The sequence below is a fragment of the Lissotriton helveticus genome (genome assembly GCF_964261635.1).
Source record: "Lissotriton helveticus chromosome 1_1 unlocalized genomic scaffold, aLisHel1.1 SUPER_1_unloc_58, whole genome shotgun sequence".
In the NCBI taxonomy this organism is placed as follows: Eukaryota; Metazoa; Chordata; class Amphibia; order Caudata; family Salamandridae; genus Lissotriton; species Lissotriton helveticus.
The window spans coordinates 1,295,897-1,318,701 of NW_027611701.1; the positions used below are offsets into that span (position 1 = coordinate 1,295,897).

At 45.2% G+C, this 22,805-nt stretch overlaps 1 protein-coding gene across 1 annotated transcript in view; it reads left to right on the forward strand.

The window, feature by feature from the left end:
* The window catches only part of LOC144806261 (uncharacterized), a 380,563-nt gene extending 361,143 nt beyond the window's left edge, over positions 1 to 19,420 (forward strand). Inside the window, 1 exon segment of the mRNA XM_078672655.1 lies at positions 16,467 to 19,420. Within this exon segment, the coding sequence (XP_078528781.1) occupies positions 16,467 to 17,756 (1,290 nt within the window). The 3' untranslated portion in view covers positions 17,757 to 19,420.
* Positions 19,421 to 22,805: the final 3,385 nt, after the last annotated feature.

Consider the following 22,805-nt stretch of genomic DNA (forward strand, 5'->3'; position numbering starts at 1 on the left):
TGACTACAACCTGCTTCTTTCCTTGTTTTATGAGTGAGCTCCTGAAGGGGGAGGTGGACAAGAAAGCAGCAGAGAAATGCAAACCCTGATGTGGTGCAAAGCAGCGGGAGAGAGTTGATTGTCGGAGGTAGTCATTGCGGCGAGATCCGGCCCGTACAATTGCTGCTGTTCGAGAGGTATCGGTTTTATTCAAAGTGTACTTTACATTTTATTAATGGCGCTAGGGCACTGCCAGTGCTGCTGTTCCTAATATTTTCAGTGCCAGTTTGTGACCTGAGTTGTTTGTACTAAATAGTAAAAGGTTGTGCTGCTTATTCACAGCGAAACCCTCTTCTATGCAGTCCCGGCTATGTTTTTGCTTACTGGAGTGGCATTGTTCAATAAGAATGGAAAATATCTTCAATTTGTAGCGTTCCTTAAAAAGTAAACATGTATTTAATTGCAAATTGTCCTTGATTTATGTGTGGTACGACGTTCCCGTCGTGCGCTCTCTTTCCTCATGTAACTAGCGTGTGTGGCAGAGTTTTTTTTTTTTTTACAAGACATGCGAATACATTGCAGTTGTCTTATTCCATTCTTGTAAAGACAGAGGCCACATTTGTCACAATTGTCTAAGCTATTCAGCTAAGTTGTGCCAATGTAGCTTTGTTTTTAGACTGAATTATTCTATTTAGTAAACAGGTTCTCTTGGTTTCTTCTAGCGAACTTAATTCAGCGCAGCTCACGTGCTCAGTATCTATGTTGTAGCTCTCCTTGACAGCAACTTCTGAAAACAAATGTGTGCAGGGCCCTTCTGTTCATCTGGGCAGTGTGGGGGCTCTGCATTCACATCATAATGTTATGCAATTATTTCATAATCTGTCGCAGAGGCCTGCTTGGGAATTGTTTAGCAGTGATACGAGTGTATTTAATACCGAACTTCTCTTGTTTTGCACATACTCCGGTTCTTATCTACATGACTGCGTTTTTGTCTAAACGATTGCATTTTATTTTCCATGGGCTGTTTCTTTAGTACATTGTGGCGTCTTGAGGTCACCTAAAAGCGATCGTGGGAGTTCTGTACTTCGTTTTCATGTTACACCTGACCTAGCGCTCTCATCCGTACTGGAGTGTACACGTGCCCTGCTCTCCACATGCGGCCTAAGCAGAATATTGCTTGTAAGACCTGAACTCTTCTATTTTTATAAACGCCAAAAGAAAAACCTTTTTTGAAAAGCAGTATTAAGACGGAAAAGGAAGAAATGGTCCCTTAAAAAAAAACATGCTTGGACGAGTTACAGTTCACATTTAATGGTTCTAAAAATGATTTTTTAATTATCATGTTTGATCATCTATGTGCAATTTATATCCCATGAAGTTTTAAAACACAAGCCTTCTGCTAGCAGGCCCCTTCCAGTATCATTCATCTTAGAAAGGGACTGTGGGTTAGTTAGTTTGCAATTCAGGGGCTGTGCAGAAGCTTGAACGTCTTTCCAAAGCTTATTACTGTTTTAAAGGGTGTATTTCTGATATTTAGCTTCTTCCGTGGACTTACGTGTTTGGTTTTATTTCAGGGGGAAAATGTCTCTGTCACTGAGAGCTGCAGTCATGCTGCTGTCTCCGGTTATTGCCCTTCTTTCCATTTCTGCTGCTTTGCTGCAGTTTTAAGACCTTATTAGAGTTTCTAGTTGCTCAAATGGGGGTAATTTCTGATATTTATCTGTTTCTCTAATCTTTATTACTTGATTTTGCCCGCCGCAAGACAGTGTCACTCATAGTCATTGGAATGTCACTCATACTTTGACTGAAATTATGAAAATGTCACACATAACATTCTGAAACCTTGGCAGCTATAGCTTGAGGATTCGCAGCCCTGTCAAATATAAGGAATCACCCTCAGGAACAGGAACATTAGAAACGCTGCTCAGCCTCATTGCAGCAGCTGTGTCTACATTGAACACATTGAATGAAATACAAGTCCTCATTTCAATTCACTCCTTAATATCATGTCTGTGCCTTTGAAGAAGTTAAACAATGAACAAATTGCTGGTATTTCACTGAGGGAGGGAGCAGAGCTGGCATGAGGGCTGAACCTGAGGCTCATCAAGAGCACACCATGCAAGGGTGAGGCCTGCCCTTGGACTGTGAGTGTCCCATATCTGTGTCTTTACAGGTGCCATTGCTTGTTTCCCATAAGACTCATGTCTGTGTGTTTACAGGCACCAATGCTTGGTTCCCATAACACGCATGTCTGTGTCTTTACAGGAACCAATGCTTGTTTCCCATAACACCCATGTCTGTGTGTTTACAGGCACCAAGGCTTGTTTCCCATAACACCCATGTCTGTGTGTTTACAGGAGCCAATGCTTGTTTCCCATAACACCCATGTCTGTGTGTTTACAGGCACCAAGGCTTGTTTCCCATAACACCCATGTCTGTGTGTTTACAGGAGCCAATGCTTGTTTCCATAACACCCATTTCTGTGTGTTTACAGGCGCCAATGCTTGTTTCCCATAACACTCAAGTCTGTCTTTACAGGAACCAATGCTTTTTTCCCATAACACCCATGTCTGTGTCTTTACAGCGCCAATGTTTGTTTCCCATAAGACCCATGTCTGTGTGTTTACAGGCGCCAATGCTTGTTTCCCATAACACGCATGTCTGTGTCTTTACAGGAACCAATGCTTGTTTCCCATAACACGCATGTCTGTGTCTTTACAGGAACCAATGCTTGTTTCCCATATGAGACCAAGTCATCCATGTCTGTGTCTTTGCAGGTGCCAGTGCTTGTTTTCCTGCTGGAGCCTGGAGGTGGCGGTTCCGTCAGCAGCCACCAGAGGGCGATCCTCGCCTGCTGATGAAACCCGCTGAGCTGCACATTGGATGAAAGGGAGAAGGGTTTCGTCTTCCGGGTCAGCGGCGGCAGAGACAGCACCAGCAGCGGTTGTGATATCACTTCCGGCCTCTCCTGGTGTTTGCAGCCTGCAGCAGAGAAGGAAGGAGCCCTGTCTGTCTGTGCAGTTACCTTCATCTGCAGACCCCCCTCAAACCCCAGATTGACCACCCCCAGACCCCAGACCTCCCCCCCAAGCCCTAGGAGGAGGAGAGAGCCTGGACACGTCTGCACAGGTCTCCGCTCAGGTAGGAGATTGTCAGCACCTTCTGCTGTGTTTGTAGAAATAGACTGAATAATCCTGGAGAAAATCTCTGCAGGAGCCGGGCTGAGCTGGGCTCTTCTATCCGGGGGCCCCTGGGGCTGAGCTGGGCTCTTCTATCTGGGGGTCCTGGGGCTGTGCTGGGCTCTTCTATCCAGGGCCCCTGTGCCTGAGCTGGGCTCTTCTATCCGGGGGCCCCTGGGGCTGAGCTGGGCTCTTCTATCCAGGGGCCCCTGGGGCTGAGCTGAGCTCTTCTATCTGGGGGGCCCTGGGGCTGAGCTGGGCTCTTCTATCCGGGGGGCCCTGGTGCTGAGCTGGGCTATTCTATCCGGGGCCCCTGGGGCTGAGCTGGGCTATTCTAGGGCTGAGCTGGGCTCTTCTATCCGGGGCCCCTGGGGCTGAGCTGGGCTCTTCTACCCGGGGCCCCTGGGGGGCTGAGCTGGGCTCTTCTATCTGGGGCCCCTGGGGCTGAGCTGGGCTCTTCTATCCGGGGTCCCGGGGCTGAGCCGGGCTCTTCTGTCAGGGGTCCCTGGGGCTGAGCTGAGCTCTTCTATCTGGGGGGCCAAGTGCAGAGCCCATTTCAGGGATCTCCTTTGTTTCTACGCAGCCTCTAAAGTTGTGTGCTGTTCCATAACGTTAGTGATAATCTGCAATCTCTCCTCTCACTGCATGTCCCGTTGCTGCTTTTTAGAGTCACTCCCTGTATTGAAATTCTTTGTAAAGCAGATGACCCTTGAAGGGAAGATTATAATCTCTCTGACACCCCTTGGTACGTAATATCCCGTACCTGGCCCGGAAAAAAAAAACTGACTCTGGATGATTTACTATATGGTAATACTTCCTTAAAATATTGCTCACTTTGCCCATGCTTCAGTCCATATGAAGCTAGTCTTTGCCCTCCCACCCTCATGTCCACACAATACACTAGATTCCACCAGGTATTACATGCTCACCTGCATCAGATTCTCCTCGTGCCTGGCCTGTGTTATTGCATTGTTTAAATCAATCCTAGTGCCTGGCCTGTGTTATTGCATTATTTGCATCAGATTCTCCTCGTGCCTGGCCTGTGTTATTGCATTGTTTGCTTCAGATTCTCCTCATTCCTGGCCTGTGTTATTGCATTGTTTGCATCAGATTCTCCTAGTGCCTCGCCTGTGTTATTGCATTGTTTGCTTCAGATTCTCCTCATTCCTGGCCTGTGTTATTGCATTGTTTGCATCAGATTTTCATAGTGTTTGGCCTGTGTTTTTGCATTGTTTGCTTCAGATTCTCCTCGTGCCTGGCCTGTGTTATTGCATAGTTTGCTTCAGATTTTCCTCATTCCTGGCCTGTGTTATTACATTGTTTGCATCAGATTTTTATAGTGTTTGGCCTGTGTTATTGCATTGTTTGCATCAGATTCTCTTGGTGCTTGGCCCATGTTATTGCATTGTTTGCTTCAGATTCTCTTGGTGCCTGGCCCGTGTTATTGCATTGTTTGCATAGAGATTCTCTTGGTGCTTGGCCCGTGTTATTGCATTGTTTGCTTCAGATTCTCTTGGTGCCTGGCCCGTGTTATTGCATTATTTGCATCGGATTCTCCTAGTGCCTGGCCCGTGTTATTGCATTATTTGCTTCAACGCTAGTGCCTGGCCCATGTTATTGCATTGTTTGCATCAGATTTTCTTGGTGCTTGGCCCATGTTATTGCATTGTTTGCTTCAGGTTCTCTTGGTGCCTGGCCCGTGTTATTGCATTGTTTGCATCAGATTCTCTTGGTGCTTGGCCCATGTTATTGCATTGTTTGCTTCAGATTCTCTTGGTGCCTGGCCCGTGTTATTGCATTGTTTGCATCAGATTCTCTTGGTGCTTGGCCCGTGTTATTGCATTGTTTGCTTCAGATTCTCTTGGTGCCTGGCCCGTGGTATTGCATTGTTTGCATAGAGATTCTCTTGGTGCTTGGCCCGTGTTATTGCATTGTTTGCTTCAGATTCTCTTGGTGCCTGGCCCGTGTTATTGCATTGTTTGCATCGGATTCTCCTAGTGCCTGGCCCGTGTTATTGCATTATTTGCTTCAACGCTAGTGCCTGGCCCATGTTATTGCATTGTTTGCATCAGATTCTCTTGGTGCTTGGCCCATGTTATTGCATTGTTTGCTTCAGATTCTCTTGGTGCCTGGCCCGTGTTATTGCATTGTTTGCATCAGATTCTCTTGGTGCTTGGCCCATGTTATTGCATTGTTTGCTTCAGATTCTCTTGGTGCCTGGCCCGTGTTATTGCATTGTTTGCATCAGATTCTCTTGGTGCTTGGCCCATGTTATTGCATTGTTTGCTTCAGATTCTCTTGGTGCCTGGCCCGTGTTATTGCATTGTTTGCATAGAGATTCTCTTGGTGCTTGGCCCGTGTTATTGCATTGTTTGCTTCAGATTCTCTTGGTGCCTGGCCCGTGTTATTGCATTGTTTTTATCAGATTCTCCTAGTCCCTGGCTCGTGTTATTGCATTGTTTGCATCAGATTCTCCGAGTGCCTGACCAGTGTTATTGCATTGTTTGCGTCAGATTCTCCTAGTGCCTGGCCTGTGTTATTGCATTGTTTGCACAAGATTCCTCTAGTGCCTGACCTGCGTTATTGCATTGTTTGTGTCAGATTCTCCTAGTGCCTGGCCTGTGTTATTGCATTGTTTGCACAAGATTCCTCTAGTGCCTGACCTGCGTTATTGCATTGTTTGTATCAGATTGTCCTCGAGCCTGGCCTGTGTTATTGCATTGTTTGCTTTAGATTCTTCTCGTGCCTGGCCTGTGTTATTGCATTGTTTGCTTTAGATTCTCCTGGTGCCTGGCCTGTGTTATTGCATTGTTTGCATAAGATTCTCCTAGTGCCTGGCCTATGTTATTGCATTGTTTACATGAGATTCTCCTCGTGCCTGGCCTGTGTTATTGCATTGTTTGCATCAGATTCTCCTCGTGCCTGGCCTGTGTAATTGCATTGTTTACATCAGATTCTCCTTGTGCCTGGCCTGTGTTATTGCATTGTTTGCGTCAGATTCTCCTCGTGCCTGGCCTGTGTTATTGCATTGTTTGCATCAGATTCTCCTAGTGCCTGTCCTGTGTTATTGCATTGTTTGCGTCAGATTCTCCTCGTGCCTGGCCTGTGTTATTGCATTGTTTACATCAGATTCTCCTAGTGCCTGGCCTGTGTTATTGCATTGGATTCTCCTAGTGCCTGAGCAGTGTTATTGCATTGTTTACATCAGATTCTCCTCGTGCCTGGCCTCTTTTATTGCATTGTTTGTATCAAATTCTCCTAGTGCCTGGCCTGTGTTATTGCATTGTTTGTATCAAATTCTCCTCGTGCCTGGCCTATGTTATTGCATTGATTGCATCAGATTATCATAGTGTTTGGCCTGTGTTTTTGCATTGTTTGCTTCAGATTCTCCATGTGCTTAGCCTGTGTTATTGCATAGTTTGCATCAGATTCTTCTAGTGCCTGGCCCATGTTATTGCATTGTTTGCTTCAGATTCTCTTGGTGCCTGGCCCGTGTTATTGCATTGTTTGCATCAGATTCTCCTAGTGCCTGGCCCGTGTTATTGCATTGCTTGCATAGAGATTCTCTTGGTGCTTGGCCCGTGTTATTGCATTGTTTGCTTCAGATTCTCTTGGTGCCTGGCCCGTGTTATTGCATTGTTTGCATCGGATTCTCTTGGTGCCTGGCCCGTGTTTTTGCATTATTTGCTTCAACGCTAGTGCCTGGCCCATGTTATTGTATTGTTTTTGTCAGATTCTCCTAGTCCCTGGCTCGTGTTATTGCATTGTTTGCGTCAGATTCTCCTCGTGCCTGGCCTGTGTTATTGCATTGTTTACATCAGATTCTCCTAGTGCCTGGCTTGTGTTATTGCATTGTTTGCGTCAGATTCTCCTCGTGCCTGGCTGTGTTATTGCATTGTTTACATCAGATTCTCCTAGTGCCTGGCCTGTGTTATTCCATTGGATTCTCCTAGTGCCTGAGCTGTGTTATAGCATTGTTTACATCAGATTCTCCTCATGCCTGGCCTGTGTTATTGCATTGTTTGCATCAGATTCTCCTCGTGCCTGGCCTATGTTATTGCATTGTTTACATCAGCTTCTCCTCGTGCCTGGCCTGTGTTATTGCATTGGCCAAGGTACACTTGCTTTTATTGCATTACGGACTCGCGCATGCTAGCGCTGTGTTGCAGGCGCGCTCCGCATTTTAATACCTGTTTTGTATTTCTGTTACTTTATTTTCTTATTCCCTGTTTTTAACGTAGGGCATTCTCCCTCTTACCTGCATATAATTGATGTTCCACCGCTGTTTTAGCGGCTCCGGTTCTGGGGGCTTGGTAAATTGTTGTAAATTGGCCGCCATCTTGGGAGGGGTGGTGACGCTTTAGCGCGCCATCTGGTGCGGTCTAGTGGTGCTGCCTACACGTGGTAACCCTACTTTAGCCAGTTCTCGAGCGAGCAGCGGTTCCGCGCAGCGGGCGTGCCTTCGCTGCGCCTGAGTCGTGCCAGAGTCCTGCCCGTCTGCGCCAGTCCGCGCTAAGGGGGCATCAGGCGTGGTGGCACTCTGCCTGAGGGTTCCATCTGTAAATGCTGCCAAGGTATGTTTATTCTCGGGCCGACTTGTTCGGCATTAGCCATTCCATTCTTCGCTGCCACTATGAGCCGGTCAGTCCCCTCTGTGGTCCGCATACCTGTAGTTGTGGGACATGGTCCCTTATCGCCCCCGCTCCGATTCGTGCCTTTAGAGAACTTGTCCCGGTTAAGCCCCCCGCCAGTAGGCCTCTGGTTCCTCGAGACATTACGGTCTGGAATCTGAACATTAGATCCCTTCCGAAGCATTATGCAGAACTCAATGATCTCATTAGTGAAGAACTGCCAGACGTATTTTTTATGACAGAAACATGGCTTCAAGATGCTGATGTGGCTGCCATCAATCTTGCACTCCCCGCTGATTATTCCATTTTTACACATAATCGGTTATCTAGGGGTGGTGGCATTGCTGTAGTAGTAAAATCCTGCTATCCATGTGAATGGAGGGTAGTGGACCTAGTGGGGTGTGAAAGTGCTTTTTTTAGGATTTCTATTAGCCATCAGTTCACTCTGTCCGGTTTCCTAATCTATCGCCCTCCTGGCTGTGACACTGCTTTTCGAAAGGCTCTCCCTGACTGTGTCAGTTCCCTGGCATTGGGCTGTGCCAGCTTTTGCATTCTTGGAGACCTTAATCTTCATTTTGACTGCACCCATATGCCCACTATCAGCAGTACCTTGGCTGATTTGGAGGCCCTTGAGCTCAATCAGCTGGTCACCTCCCCCACTCATCTGGGGGGCCATATTCTTGATCCTTTTTCCACTAACTTAACTGGGGCCAAGGTAACCAGGCCCAGTTCTGTAGCTTGGACTGACCATTTTTTGGTGAAAATCTCTCTTGTGATTAAAGAGCATCCGTTTAAGCCCCAAGATAGAGTGGTGATGAGACGTCACTGGAAGAAACTCAAACTGGAGGATTTTCATCATCTCCTGGAGGTCAACCCATTGGGCTCTCACCTTAGTGTTGAAGCTGGGTATGACGCCTTCTGTGATTGGGTTTCCCGGGCTTTAGATGCTCTGATCCCTGCTGCCTGGACTAAATGCAGTTCTAGAGCACCCAGCCCATGGTACGACAGTTCCCTGGTTCTGTTAAAAAAAGCCTGTAAACAGGCAGAAAGGGAATGGCGGAAATCTTATGAGGCTGGGAAAAAACTGCCTATCTCTCTAAAACTAAACTATATCATAGAGCGGTATGCATAGCTTGTGCGGCCTACTATGCCCAGGAATTCAGAAATAGCACCAATCCGTCTAAGTTAGTTTTTAAAGTCCTTAAGGACCTGATGGCCAAAAGAGCCACTGAAGCAGAAGTCTGCTCTGTGGACCACTGCGAAAATCTGGCTGCTTTTTTCAGGGAAAAGGTTCTAGCTATTTATCGCGCCTTTCCCATCATTAATCAGGGAGATGAGCCTTCCAGTCCCATATTTACTATAGGTGAGGTTCTATCCTCACTACCTAGTTTACCGATGGAGGTATTTTACAAACTGGCCTCTAAAATTAAACAGGCTCACCAGAGAACCCTTTGAAGCCTGTCCAGTTCAGAGAATCTGCTGCTGTCTGCCTCCCTCCAGTATGCCATCTAATTAATATCTCCCTCACTTCGGGCATCGTCCCGTTAAAATGGAAACAGGCCGTTGTGACACCCATTCTCAAGAAGGCTACCCTAGACCCCCTCAAACTTGAGAGCTATCGCCCTATCTCCCTCCTTCTCTGGGCCGCGGAAATTGCGGAAGCCCATGTGAATGAGGTGCTGACATCTTGCGAGGGAATGTATTCTGGATTCTTCCCAGAATGGGTTCCGTGCGGGCCACAGCACAGAAACTGCCCTGCTTTCTATGACGGAACATCTTCGTTCTGTGCTAGATTCCAGTCAGACTGCGGCACTGATACTTCTTGATCTCAGTGCCGCGTTTGACACGGTTTCGCACAGAATTTTACTTCAACGTCTACGAGAGGCAGGTGTTGAGGGCACTGCACTCGATTGGTTCCGCTCCTTCCTATCTGATCGGACCTTCAAGGTTGCCACTCCTCCGTTTGAGTCCAAACTCTATCCCCTTGATCTGGGTGTGCCTCAGGGTCCGTCATTGAGCCCCACATTATTCAATCTTTATGTGAGGCCGCTGGCTGTTGTCGTCAAACATTGGGGTCTGACCATGGCCTCCTATGCTGACGACACGCTGCTGGCGGTCACCTTGAGTGGGGACTCAGACCGTGATGCCCCCAGATTTTGGGAAGGACTCCTGGCAGTGGCCAGCTGGATGAATACCAACTGTCTCCAGCTTAATGCCAAAAAAACGGAGGTCATGATAGTGGGTAAGCGAGCGGATCTCTGGGGTGATAAGTGGTGGCCCCCTGAGTTGGGTGTAACCCCTATTCCAGTGACAGAGGTTAAGAACCTGGGGGTTTGGCTTGACCCTGCCCTCAGCTTCTGTGGCCATACGAAAAAAGTAGCGGCCACCTGTTTTGGTATTCTACGGGGCTGAGACCTATCTTGAGGTTCTTCGATGCCTCAACTAGGCAGCTGGTTATTCAAGCATCTATACTATCACGGCTTGATTACGCCAGCTCACTATTGCTGGGGGCCAACCAGGCTGAAATCGCGCGGATGCAACGTATCCAGAATGCTGCAGCCAGAGCCCTGTTGGGGCTTCCGAGGTTCTGTTCTGCTGAGAGTACTATCCGGTCGCTACACTGGCTACCGGTGACACAGAGGATCTATTTTAAGACCCTGTGCCTGTCGTTCAAGATCCTCAGGATGGCCTCCCCTCCGATTCTTGACAATCTTCTGAAGCCTTATGTTCCTTCGCGTCCTTTGAGATCCTTGGGCCAAAATCTGGCTGTGGTCCCACGATTCAGACTGTGTAGAGCGGGAGGACGTTCCTTCTGAGTCTTGGCTGCAAAGTTGTGGAATTCTCTACCTTCCCACATTCGAGAAATTGATGAGCTGTTGAAATTCAGGAGAGCCATCAAAACGCATCTGTTCCCTCATTTCTCTTAGGATCCTCATCTGCGTGTTTCCTCCATCGTTCTGCTGTGTTGTGTTTGGGTATTTTCCAGAAGCGCCGGGACGCCCCTTGGCTGGGGCATCTGTGCGCTATAGAAATGTTATTAACATAACATAACATAATGTTTGCATCAGATTCTCCTCGTGCCTGGCCTGTGTTATTACACTGTTTGCATCAGATTCTCCTTGTGCCTGGCCTGTGTTATTGAATTGTTTACAACAGATTCTCCTCGTGCCTGTCCTGTGTTATTGCATTGTTGCATCAGATTCTCCTCCTGCCTGGCCTGTGATATTGCATTGTTTGCATCAATCCTAGTGCCTGGCCTGCGTTATTGCATTGTTTGCATCAGATTCTCCTAGAGCCTGGCTTGTGTTATTGCATTGGTTGCATTAATCCTAGTGCCTGGCCTGTGTTATTGCATTGTTTGCATCAGATTCTCCTAGTGCCTGGCCTGTGTTATTGCATTGTTTGCATCAGATTCTCCTAGCGCCTGGCCTGTGTTATTGCATTGTTTGCATCAGATTCTCCTAGTGCCTGGCTTGTGTTATTGCATTGTTTGCATCAGATTCTCCTCTTGTCTGGCCTGTGATATTGCATTGTTTGCATCAATCCTAGTGCCTGGCCTGCGTTATTGCATTGATTGCGTCAGATTCTCCTAGTGCCCTGCCTGTGTTATTGCATTGTTTACATCAGATTCTCCTTGTGCCCGGCCTGTGTTATTGCATTGTTTATATCATATTCTCCTAGTGTCTGCCCCGTGTTACTGCATTGTTTGCGTCAAATTCTCCCAACGACTGGCCGCTGTTTTTGCATTGCTTACAACAGATTCTCCTCGTGCCTGGCCTGTGTTATTGCATTGTTTGCATCAATCCTAGTGCCTGGCCTGTGTTATTGCATTGTTTGCATCAATCCTAGTGCCTGGCCTGTGTTATTGCATTGTTTGCGTCAGATTCACCTAGTGCCTGGCCAGTGTTATTGCATTGTGTGCGTCACATTCTATTACTGCCTGGCATGTGTTATTGCATTGTTTGCATCAGATTCTCCTAGTTCCTGGTCTGTGTTATTGCATTATTTGCATCAGATTCTCCTCGTGCGTGGCCTGTGGTATTGCATTGTTTGTGCTGTATTCTCCTAATGCTTGGACTGTGTTATTGCATTGCTTGCGTCACGTTTTTCTAGTGCCTGGTCTGTGTTATTGCATTATATGCGCTGCTTTTAGTGTGTTATTATTCTAATAGTTGCAGCTTTTCTAACAAACATGATACCTTTTATCCCAATCAAGTGCATCTGACTGCTAGGACACTGCTCTCTTGCTGCAGTAGCAATCTTTTTCCTATTTATGTAGCAACCGACAGCACAGCATGCCTGCCAGAGATGTCGTAGGGTCAGAAACAGTACATAGGTCAGCAGTGAGTAAGATTTTAAATGAAGAAGCTGCTGTGATAGACGACAAAATATCCATCTCGAAACAACAGCACTAGGACAATGGTACATGGAATGATAATGGTAGAGCTATTTACACGTGTGTGCAGAGCGTGTCACTTAATGTTCATTTCTTTCACTCTCATGAGATGGTTTTACAAGGCAAATCTGATCTCACTGAGTGTGGAGCTTCCACGAATCTCAGAGATGGGCCGTTCCAAAGACGGTAACAGAGAAGGTTGAAAGATCTGAGTCTTGATCCTGGCAGATGGACTGGTGATCCCTGAAGGGGTTTAGTTGGTCTGTGTGTTGCCACGGCTGTCCAGGGGGTGTAAGGAAATGTCAGCAATTTGTGGAGGGCCCTCTTTTGGGTGAGAACCTCCGAGCTTCATGCAATACGGACTAAAGGGTTTGTGTCTGCGTAGGATGAGTTACATTCTGATAGCAAAATGGGGGACCTTGTCCAAAGGGGATTGATGTTACCAAGGTTTAACATCTTCAGTTACGGCAGATAGAGAAAGTCCATGTACCTCGAGGTGCTTGAAAAGCTTTCTGCCCTCTGCTGGTGCAGGCAGGATGTTTATTCTCTAGTTGGCATTTCCAAGGGGATGTTCAGATACAGTGTTTGAATTAAACCTTGGAGCAGCACTTGTAGCGTTGACTCTTGGAGTCTTGTAGTGTGTGCTGGATGTGGTAGAACTGTCTTAATGTTCTACGGAGCTCAGAAAATCCAGACTCTCCGTCTTCTCAAAGCACGAGGTCTGTGGCTTGACCAGTAGAACAGCAATAAAGAAGAGGACCTAGACCAGTTCTACCTCTCCCGACCTTTGAACTGATCATTGAGGAAAGAAGCCCTTGTCCGGAAAGCAGATCTACACAAGGATCAGCTGACAAATGTCCTGTCTGGAAGGAAGATCTGCACGAGGCACCCCTGACAGAAGCCCTGCCTGGAAGGAAGATCTGTACAGGGTGCAGCTGACAGTAGTTCTGCCTGGCGGTGAACTCAAAGCAGTGAGAGACCGACAAACAACAAGATCTTTCAAGCCCAGCTAGCCACACTGGACACAATGTACACCAAAGGCCTTATTTATATTTCAGCGGATGGTTTATTCCATCACAAATGTGACAGGTATCCTGCTGGCCCCATTAAAAATGCATTGCATCCTGTGGCAATTATAATAAGGCAGACAGGATATCTGTCACGTTTTGAAAATGCCTTGGTGTAGTTTGCAGATTTTTACTCTGCGGAACTCCACGAAGTGCCAGGGAAACTCCACCGCACTCTGCAGACTTCCGCAAGTGGCAGAGTTTGTTAAGTTACGCTGTGCTCACTGATTGTTAGTGCCAGGAGTTCAACCCCCACTGTAAAATCAGCATGAACAGCACTACACGTCGTGCCAGAGGGCGATGTTGCTTACTGCCGCTCTAATTGACATTCTAATCGAATGGCAGCTTCATCAACGAGAATGGCAGATTTTAACACTCGAGTGGTCGCGACCTGCCGTGACCTCCCGCATTGAGAAATCTCGCCAGGAGGAGGTCTAGTGCGTTATATTTTCTCACAAGCGCTCGCCATCTTACCATTGGCGAACCGCTTGAGAAAAGATCTCCGTTCTGCATGGAGCTTTTTGGAACAAGTCTGCACAGAGTGCGGAGTGGGAAAAACTTTGCGAGCTCCGCCGGCAGAGTGGAATTCTTCACCCACCCCTAGTTTTGAGGCAAAAATCTGTTGGACAAACTCCTAACTAGGCCCTTTGTCTGCAATAAGTGTTGTAGAAGTGAGAGCCACGGCCTTGTGAGTGTCAGGTCATTATCTGACTTCTGATGAACCCCACAGAGTGAGTGAGCAGCCAGAGGGCAGTAGGGGGGCCGAAGGACAGGAAATAAGATAAACTAGAAGATGAGATATATGGAAAGGTAGAAATGCCGCATCACCTGTGGATAACTGACACCTGCTACCGCTCTGCCAAATGCCCATCCAGTCACAAAGTGGCATCCTGGGCCCCAAACTGACAACGTCATGCCAGATGCCATGTAATGGTGGAAAAGGGGGGGAAAGAGTAATATGCACACATCTGCTGCGGGGATATGTCAGGTAAATTATTGGTTGTGATGGATTCTCTATAAGTACTAAATGACTGATATCGTTGAATATTAAATTATATGAATCAACGTTTGTTTGCCTTATCTGGGCTTATAATGTAAAGGACGGGTCTTACAGTAAACTCCTCGTTCTGTTTGACAGAAAAGCCCTGGAAGGAGCTGCATCTTACAGAACTTTATCTACTTTAGAAAGAACTAAAGACTTGCTTTTTAAAGTTATCTTTCAGGGCCAGAACAGGGTGCTGTAAGCTGCACTAGTTTCAGGGAGATGGACAGATGTTATGGCAATAGGAAACCCCCTCAGCTGACAATAATGTTCCAATCTTCCAGGTTAGAAGAAACCAGAAATGCTTGAACCAAGGGAGCTGTTGAAAGTGTCAAAGGTGACTTATGAACAGCGAGGTAAAGACAGGAGTTGGCATTTGAGATGATCTTAAGTGAATAGGAAAGGAACAAGAAGAAGTGTGTGACTGGAGTTGCTTTTGTTGTATACTTCGTAAAGAGTTACTGGACATTTTTCAGCCCAGCCTGATCCAGCTCTTTTTCTAAACTCTATTGTTGTTTAAATGAAATCCTGACCATATGCGTCTATCTTAAGCTATACCTCTAGCACTTGGGTGCTCCGTGAGCGCCCTTACTTTGCTCAGTTACTCTGTGAACACTGGTAAATCACCTCCTTTTCAGGCATTAATAAGATGTCACGTGATCAACAGAACTTTTAGTTAAATATCTGTGTATGATGAACAATTCCTTGCTAAGTTTTAAAGGCGGTAAAGAAGAAGGGGGAGATTTACTAATATTTTGCGCCGTATTTTCGTCCCAAAAGTGGCACAAAACAGCGCAAAATCTTTTTTTCCTAATTTACTTTCCAGCCCTACTCTTGTTTAGCGCTGGAAATAACGTAAAAGTAATGTGAAGCAGTACATATCACTGCTTCGCATTACTTCACACCTTGGGGGCCTGTCAAGGTGGGTGCATGGGCGTTCACGTGCAACCACCCAAGGTTTCTCACACTAAAACCAATTTACCAAATACAGTAGATTGGGTTTAGCGTGAGTAAACTGCACCCTTTTAAACTAAGCGCAAAGGAAGGAGAAATGCTTTGATTTATCCTTCCTTTTCTGACTTTACATGCGTGGTGCACCGTGCAATACGCATACAAAGTGGGAAAAGCTTTCCCTCGTGTCTAGTATTTTGTACAGGAAGGGTATACATCCTGTACAAAAACCTTTGCTGGGCTCACACACACACATCCTAGTGCTCTTGTGCTAAGGTGTGTGCATGGCGCAGGGCCGCTGTAATCAGTGCCAGCGCAAGGGAAAGGGAAGGAGAGAGCCATATCTTTGAAAATATGGTGCTTTCCTGCTCCCTCCCTGTCGAGCATCGCAGCCTCGCCGGGTGAGGGGGAGGGCTGCGCTGCATTGCATGGAGATTTGGTAAATCTCCCCCGAAATGTCTTTTACAAACAGTTAACTTTGTGAATTATAATTCCAATATGTTTCAATTTAGTAATTTTAAATATCTTTACATCCAACAGAAAACAAGCCTTGAATGTATGAATTGACCATCAATAATGAAGCGAATGCTGTAAATCTTCAATAATAGCAGAAATAATGAGCTACAGTATTCAGGAAAACATCAGCGCAGTTGGCGACAGAGGAACCTGCACACAAACTGACAGATCCCGGATGAAGCATCAAGGGCAGTTCAGTGATTGTAAGAGTCTGAGCTGTGCACCTCCACGCCACAAGACGAAGAAATGACCGTAGGAAAATTAAGGCAACAACAATAACAAACCTCCTCCTGTATAAACAGGTGTCCAACACCAGCTTTGATCATGGGATCGGTATGGTGAGATTACCGCAGTGCTCTGTTTTCTAATATGATGACAAGCCATCATTCCCTGCTCTAGGTGAATTGTAAACTGTTTCTGGCCAAACAACAGTAACCAGAGAAGAGCACAACAGAGTGGAGCCAGACAACTGACGGGTAAAGGAAAGTGGAGTTCTTGTATCTACAATACAACAGACTGTCCCGATTTGCACCGGCCAGAAGGAAGATACATCTTTACCCGCAAGCGTGCATAGCCATAATCCAATCTAAAGGCCCAATCGGCTCTACAGAGACACCTTCTACATATTAGGACTGTGGCAAATATTTGGTGGCTATTGCATTTTATTGTTAAAACAGAAATCAAACGTGCAAAATACTGCACACATATAAAGTGTGTGAGAAAAACACAAGTGCTTTATCAGCCATGTCGGCCCATCAGGAAATGCAGTCATGGGATGTAGACAAATATATACCCGACCCACAGACACTAACCAAGAAAAAAGAATCATACACATGCAGCAAGAGCTTTAGTTTATCATCACTATGCAAGCGTCATCAGCAAACCTACACAGGAGAAAACCCATTCAAGTGCAGTGAATGTGCAAAGAGCTTTGGTCAGTTATCAATCCTACAGAAACATCAGTGTACACACACAAGGGGAAAGCCATATCATTGCAGTGAATGTGGGAAGTGCTTTAGTCATTTATCAAACCTTCAAAGACATCAGCGAATACACCCAGGGGAAAAGCCATTCAAGTGCAGTGAATGTGTCAAGAGCTTTAGTAGGTTATCAGAACTACAAAGACACCAGCGAACACACACGGGGGAAAAGCCATTCATGTGCAGTGAATGTGTCAAGAGCTTTAGTAGGTTTTCAGAACTACAAAGACACCAACGAACACACACAGGGGAAAAGCCATTCAAGTGCAGTGAATGTGTAAAGAGCTTTAGTCGGTTATCAAGCCTTCAAAGACATAATCAAACACACACAGGGGAAAAGCCATTCAAGTGCAGTGAATGTGGGAAGAGCTTTAGTCATTTATCAAACCTTCAAATCCATCAGCGAACACACACAGGGGAAAAACCATTCAAGTGCAGTGAATGTGCAAAGTGCTTTAGTCTGTTATCACACCTTCAAGCACATCAGCGAACACACACAGGGGAAAAACCATTCAAGTGCAGTGAATGTGCAAAGTGCTTTAGTCTGTTATCACACCTTCAAAGACATCAGCGAACACACACAGGGGAAAAACCATTCAAGTGCAGTGAATGTGCAAAGAGCTTTAGTCGGTTATCATACATTCAAAGTCATCAGCGAACACACACGGGGGAAAAACCATTCAAGTGCAATGACTGTGGGAAGAGCTTTAGTCAGTTATCAAACCTTCAAAGACATCAGCGAACTCACACAGGGGAGAAACCATTCAAGTGCAGTGAATGTGCAAAGAGCTTTAGTCGGTTATCACAAATTCAAAGTCATCAGCGAACACACACCGGGGAAAAACCATTCAAGTGCAATGACTGTGGGAAGAGCTTTAGTCAGTTATCAACCCTACGAAAACATCAACAAACACACACAGGGGGAAAGCCACTCAAGCGCAATGAATGTGGGAAGAGCTTTAGTCGACGATCAGAGCTACAAAGTCATCAGCGAACACACAGGGGGAAAACATAGAAGGGCACTGAAAGTGAGAAGGGCTTTTGTCAACATTCGATCCCACACAGCCCTCAGTGAATACACTCCTTCATTTAACTCACATGGAAATAATCCTAGAGATGCAGAGATTCCGGAAAGAATTTAAGAACATCAAAAATAATATTGACCCGTCTAAGGACATAGACAAGAGCAGAACAGTGCAGTTATTGTGAGAGGAATGAATTACGGAAAAAGATCAAATTCAAATTATGTATGACATTAAAATACCAATGATAGAAGACCTGAATAGCAGTAAAGAAGAAAAACAGATAACGGTATTTGCAGAATTATAATAGTGTTTGTTTCCAGAGATTGTTCACTTCCGTACACAAAGCAAAGCAACATGATGTATCAGGATACACAATGGGAGACAAGCACATTGTGGACTAAAAGAAAAGAAACATTCTTGATTTTTATTTGGTGATGAAGAGATACAAAGAAAAACATTCAATTGCATCTGATCACACTACCTGTAAAAGCAACACTGAACAATACTGGGACTAACAACGGTACTTTCACCTAACTTGTCAGATTAAAACCTGTAAACCCAACGCATCCAGAGTGGACATGTTGTCAGGGCTCTGGAGATGGAAGCTTCATTGGTAAAATGTATGTATTACTATTAACAAATGCCACTACAGTATATGTAATGAACTAAAGTGAAGCACAGGTGTTCAAGAAATAACCTATTTTTAGATATAAAAGAGCATATACCTTGTTTTTAAGTAACGCTTGCTGCACCTTTTACACACTGTTATCGGTTGATGGATCAGCTTGTGCATCGGGCCTTAAAACTAAGTGTGACCCGTGGCTCCTCCCCGACTTGGCTATCCCTATTCATTTTGTGCCTTGCCAAACTCTACTTTTTACCAGAATTGAGCCACTGTAAGCAGCAGACTCTGTTTGAAGAATGTGTGAAATAGCGAAAACCCACAGCATAAGCATATATGTGCCAGGACAATCAGTTGCACTCACAGCAACTTGTTTTCCACACTTGATTGTCCCTTGTCCTCAAATGTTCTGAAGGATTTGTTGTATGAATGCCAGAAGTGGCAGTGACATTCATGAAGCTAAAGCTAACAGGAGTGTGTGGGAGATAGAGAGGGGGAGAGATAAAGAGAGCGAGAGAGACAAAGAAAGGGGGAGAAAAAGAAAGAGAAATGGAAGGAGAGGGAACAGCCGGTGATTTGTATTCACCTAAAAATAGAAGAAGCAGCCGAATACATGTCAGTGTGTGACATCACCAGAGAAACAGGCTGAATGCCTGTCAATTTATATATTTATTTTTAATACCTATAGACCCATGTCATGCCAATAAACAGGGCACAAGTAAGAAAAATAGTGAAGGAGCCCATTATCATATGCAAATCCAAATGACGTCACAAGTAGTGACGTCACAAGAAGTGATGTTAGGCCCATATAATAATTTTCACGTGAAAGGTCGACGGCCTGTTTTAAAAACAAAAAACAAGAAACATAAAATGTAAAAATATGTTTTTGGTTTCCGTTATTATACATCATGTGTTTTTCCCACTATCAGTTTTTAATTAAACTCGGAAATGACTGAAAGTGTAAATATTTTTAAACAGATATGTGGAACTTGGAAATTACATTTTTAAACAGTTTTCAACGAATAAATAAAATGTGCTCTTAATTTGCGTTTGTTTCCTGACGTTGTTCTTTATCCAGCCCCTAAGCCCCAAAGTGTTTCACATTTATAGTGTATTAAGCAAAAGAAGGGACAATTTTGTCTAGTTCTCTGTTCCTCTTGTGCGCAACTCACACAAACAAACACTCAGATGCCTGTGTCTGCAGTGCTGGGGCACAAAGTATCAATTACCAGTCGCAGGCTAAGGAGCTAGGTGGAACTGAGTCTCGTTTCCAGATAATAGGGGGGGACCCCATCAAACTGTGTCGACCCTCGACTTATGCCTTGCTGATGAAGTGAATTTGAATGATTTAAGATGAATTGAAATGAGAGAAAGAGAAGAAGAGAGTGAGGTGCAGGATATAGTAAAAAAAAAAATGAAAAAAGAGACACATGACTTTACCCTGTTCTGTGAACAAGCATTTTACGTTAACAAGTTGTGAAGTGCGTTGTGAACAGGCTGACCCCCCCCCCTTTGTATGTAAATGAGCTTCTGTGACCAGACACCCCAGGGTCCCAGCTCTTCTAGCGCGGATGATAATGTGAGCACTGTAAGGTAATCACAAACAAGGGATATATTGAGAAATAATCGGCTTCCAGGTCATACAGCTGTGGATATGTAGGTCTTTATTAGTTTATTTTAATTTACTTTAGTTTTCAGCAATTATCCAGGTTACTTTTTCTCAGTATATTGCTTTATATCGCTCTTTGCTCTCCATCAGTTAAACGTGAGGTTTGATGTAGGATTTGTTGTTAGTGTCCCTAGACCATGTCGTAATCCCTTTGTCCTCGATTTTTCTGCATGTGTTTTGTCCACACACTGGTCTAGGGTGGGCCTTCTCAAGATAGAAGGCACTGTAATAGGAATAATAAATCAGACATATATGAAATTGTATGTAAACAAATATTTTCCTTTCAGTTATCAGGCACCACGAGACTCACATCTACACATGTAATTGAGCACCAGACTAAAGTGACTACTCCCTATATAAATATGTGCCATTAGTATTCGGGGTGATGGTTCAGCTGATACGCACAGCAAATAAAGTTTCTGGGATTGCGCGCATTGGCCTAAATTTTAATTGCTGAAGTTTCACACAGTTTTACTGATGCGCACAGCTTAGAAGGTTTGTGGATATTGCGCACTGTGGGCAGATCACTGAAGTTCACCCTTAAGTAGTAACTAGGTCAAAACAGTACGTACAACATGCAAAATGTCATTGCCCCTCCCTTCTTGTTGACATCTCCAGGAGTTCCTCCTCTCTCGTGGAAGGAGGTTTTCACACATTATGCTCGTGTCTGTGGCACTTCCTTAAGCACAGAGAGGAAAGCCTCATTGTTAATTCATTGTTTGGGCTCTGAGGGACAAGAATTCTTTGAACATCTTCCTAAACTCTCTGATAGTGACTCTGTCACTCTTAATGAATACGAGATCTGCTTCAAAAAGTTGTCTTGCACTACCTCCCCAAAGTGAGTACTGTCCTTCAGCGATATCACTTCGGGAGAAGGATGCAAAGGCAGGATAAGTCAGTCGAACAGTACATAACTACCTTGCACAAATTGGCTTTCACATGCAATTTTGGTGCAGCTTTAGAGGAGCGCTTAAGAGGTCAGTTCATGTTGGGATGCGCCCTCGACAAAATGAGAGACGCCCTGTGGCAAAAAGACATGCCATCTCTTCAAGAAGTGCTGACCATAGCCAAAAGTCACAAGCATTCAAAAGCGTGTGTTGATATTATGCACAAAGACAGTTCAGGTGATAAAAAGGAGAACATTAATGTCAAGGTGCTGGTGGATAGATTAGTTAAACCCAAATCGAGCACCACTTCAAAATCCTTTAACACAAATAATTTTCTGGGGAAGTGCTTCAGGTGTGGCAACCCTGCCCATGTGGCCAAATTTAAAGACTGCCCAGGTTGGAAGGCCATGTGAAAAACTTGTGAGAGAAAAGGTCACGTCTCAAAGAGCTGCAGAATGGGCAACGAGCATTAAAAAGTCAGGGAAGTTGATCTTTATGAAGAAGATTTGGAAGGAATCAATATTCTCCCAGTCACAGGGAATGCTAGTGATGGCCCTCAGGAGCTAGTTTGATTAATGATGTTCCAGTGAGCATGCTCTTTGACTCTGGGGCCAAGATACCGCTAGTCCCCAAGACACTTTATGAGCATAATCTGCTGGGCATAGTCACCCTGTTGAAGCCAGACATTAGACCAAAAGGTTAAGGTGGGGTGACTATTGAGTTGCTGGGTTATTTCTGGGGCACAATTGACTTCAAAGGGAGAGTCATCACTGGTAAAATCTATGTCTTGTAGAAGTGGGACTCGCTCATAAGTTGGTCCCATCAACATGATCTACATATCTGCCTTGATCCCAATGAGATCTGTCTGCCTAGAAGAATTACCACCAGTTAAGGTTGTTAGTAATGCTAATTGAGACTGGATCAAGGAATTCCCTGAGATCTTTGCTGGTGAACTGGGGTTGTCTCAACAACTATGTACATTGGATAAAGGTCAAATCCTATGCTGTTCCAAAAACAGTTAAGGTTAGGAATGCACCTGGTAAGTAAGGGAGAGCATGAAAGTTGAATTAGATAATCTCTTAGCCAAATGCATCATTCAAGAAGTTGAAGCAACAAAATGGGTCTCTCCTGTTGTTATGGCCCCAAAGCCAATGGGGAGGCCAGGCTTTGTGTCAGCTTGAGGGAGCTCAACAAAGCAGTTATTGATCATAATCCATTACGCAACATAACTAAAATGCTGTGTTCTCTTGAGGGTGCGAGGCATTTCCTTCCTTGGACTTGACCTCTGCCTATCACAAGGCCAGCCTTCACACCGTGTCAGAATATTCAGAATATTCACTCTTCTTCCCAGGACCTTACCTCCTGTGTAACACCCTTTGGTACCTTTAGATTTCTATGAATGCCTTTTGGACTGATTTCTGCAGCCTCATTTTTTCAGAGGGTGATGAAGGGAATTCTTCGAGGCCTTCAGGATGTCAAGGTGTACCCAGATGAGGTGCTCATCTTTGGCGTGGATTTTGAGGAGCATAACGGGATGTTGAGGTCAGTATTGAAGAAATTACGCGATGCTGACCTCACGCTTAGGGCTGACCAGTGCAAATTTGGTGTCAAAGTAATAGAGTACCTAGGGCATTTTGTGTCTGCTGCAGGCATCAAACCCAAATACTCATTGGTAAACACCCTTTGTAATTTGCGCACCCCTTTGAACAAAGAAGAGTTTGTAAACTTTCTGGCCATAGCTGAATTTTATCACAAGTTCATTCTGAACTTTGCAGGGAAAACCTCTTGTTTGAGGACTCTCCTCAAGAAGGGAGGCACATTTGTTTGGTCCAGGGGCTGTGAGGAAGAGTTTGAGTGCATT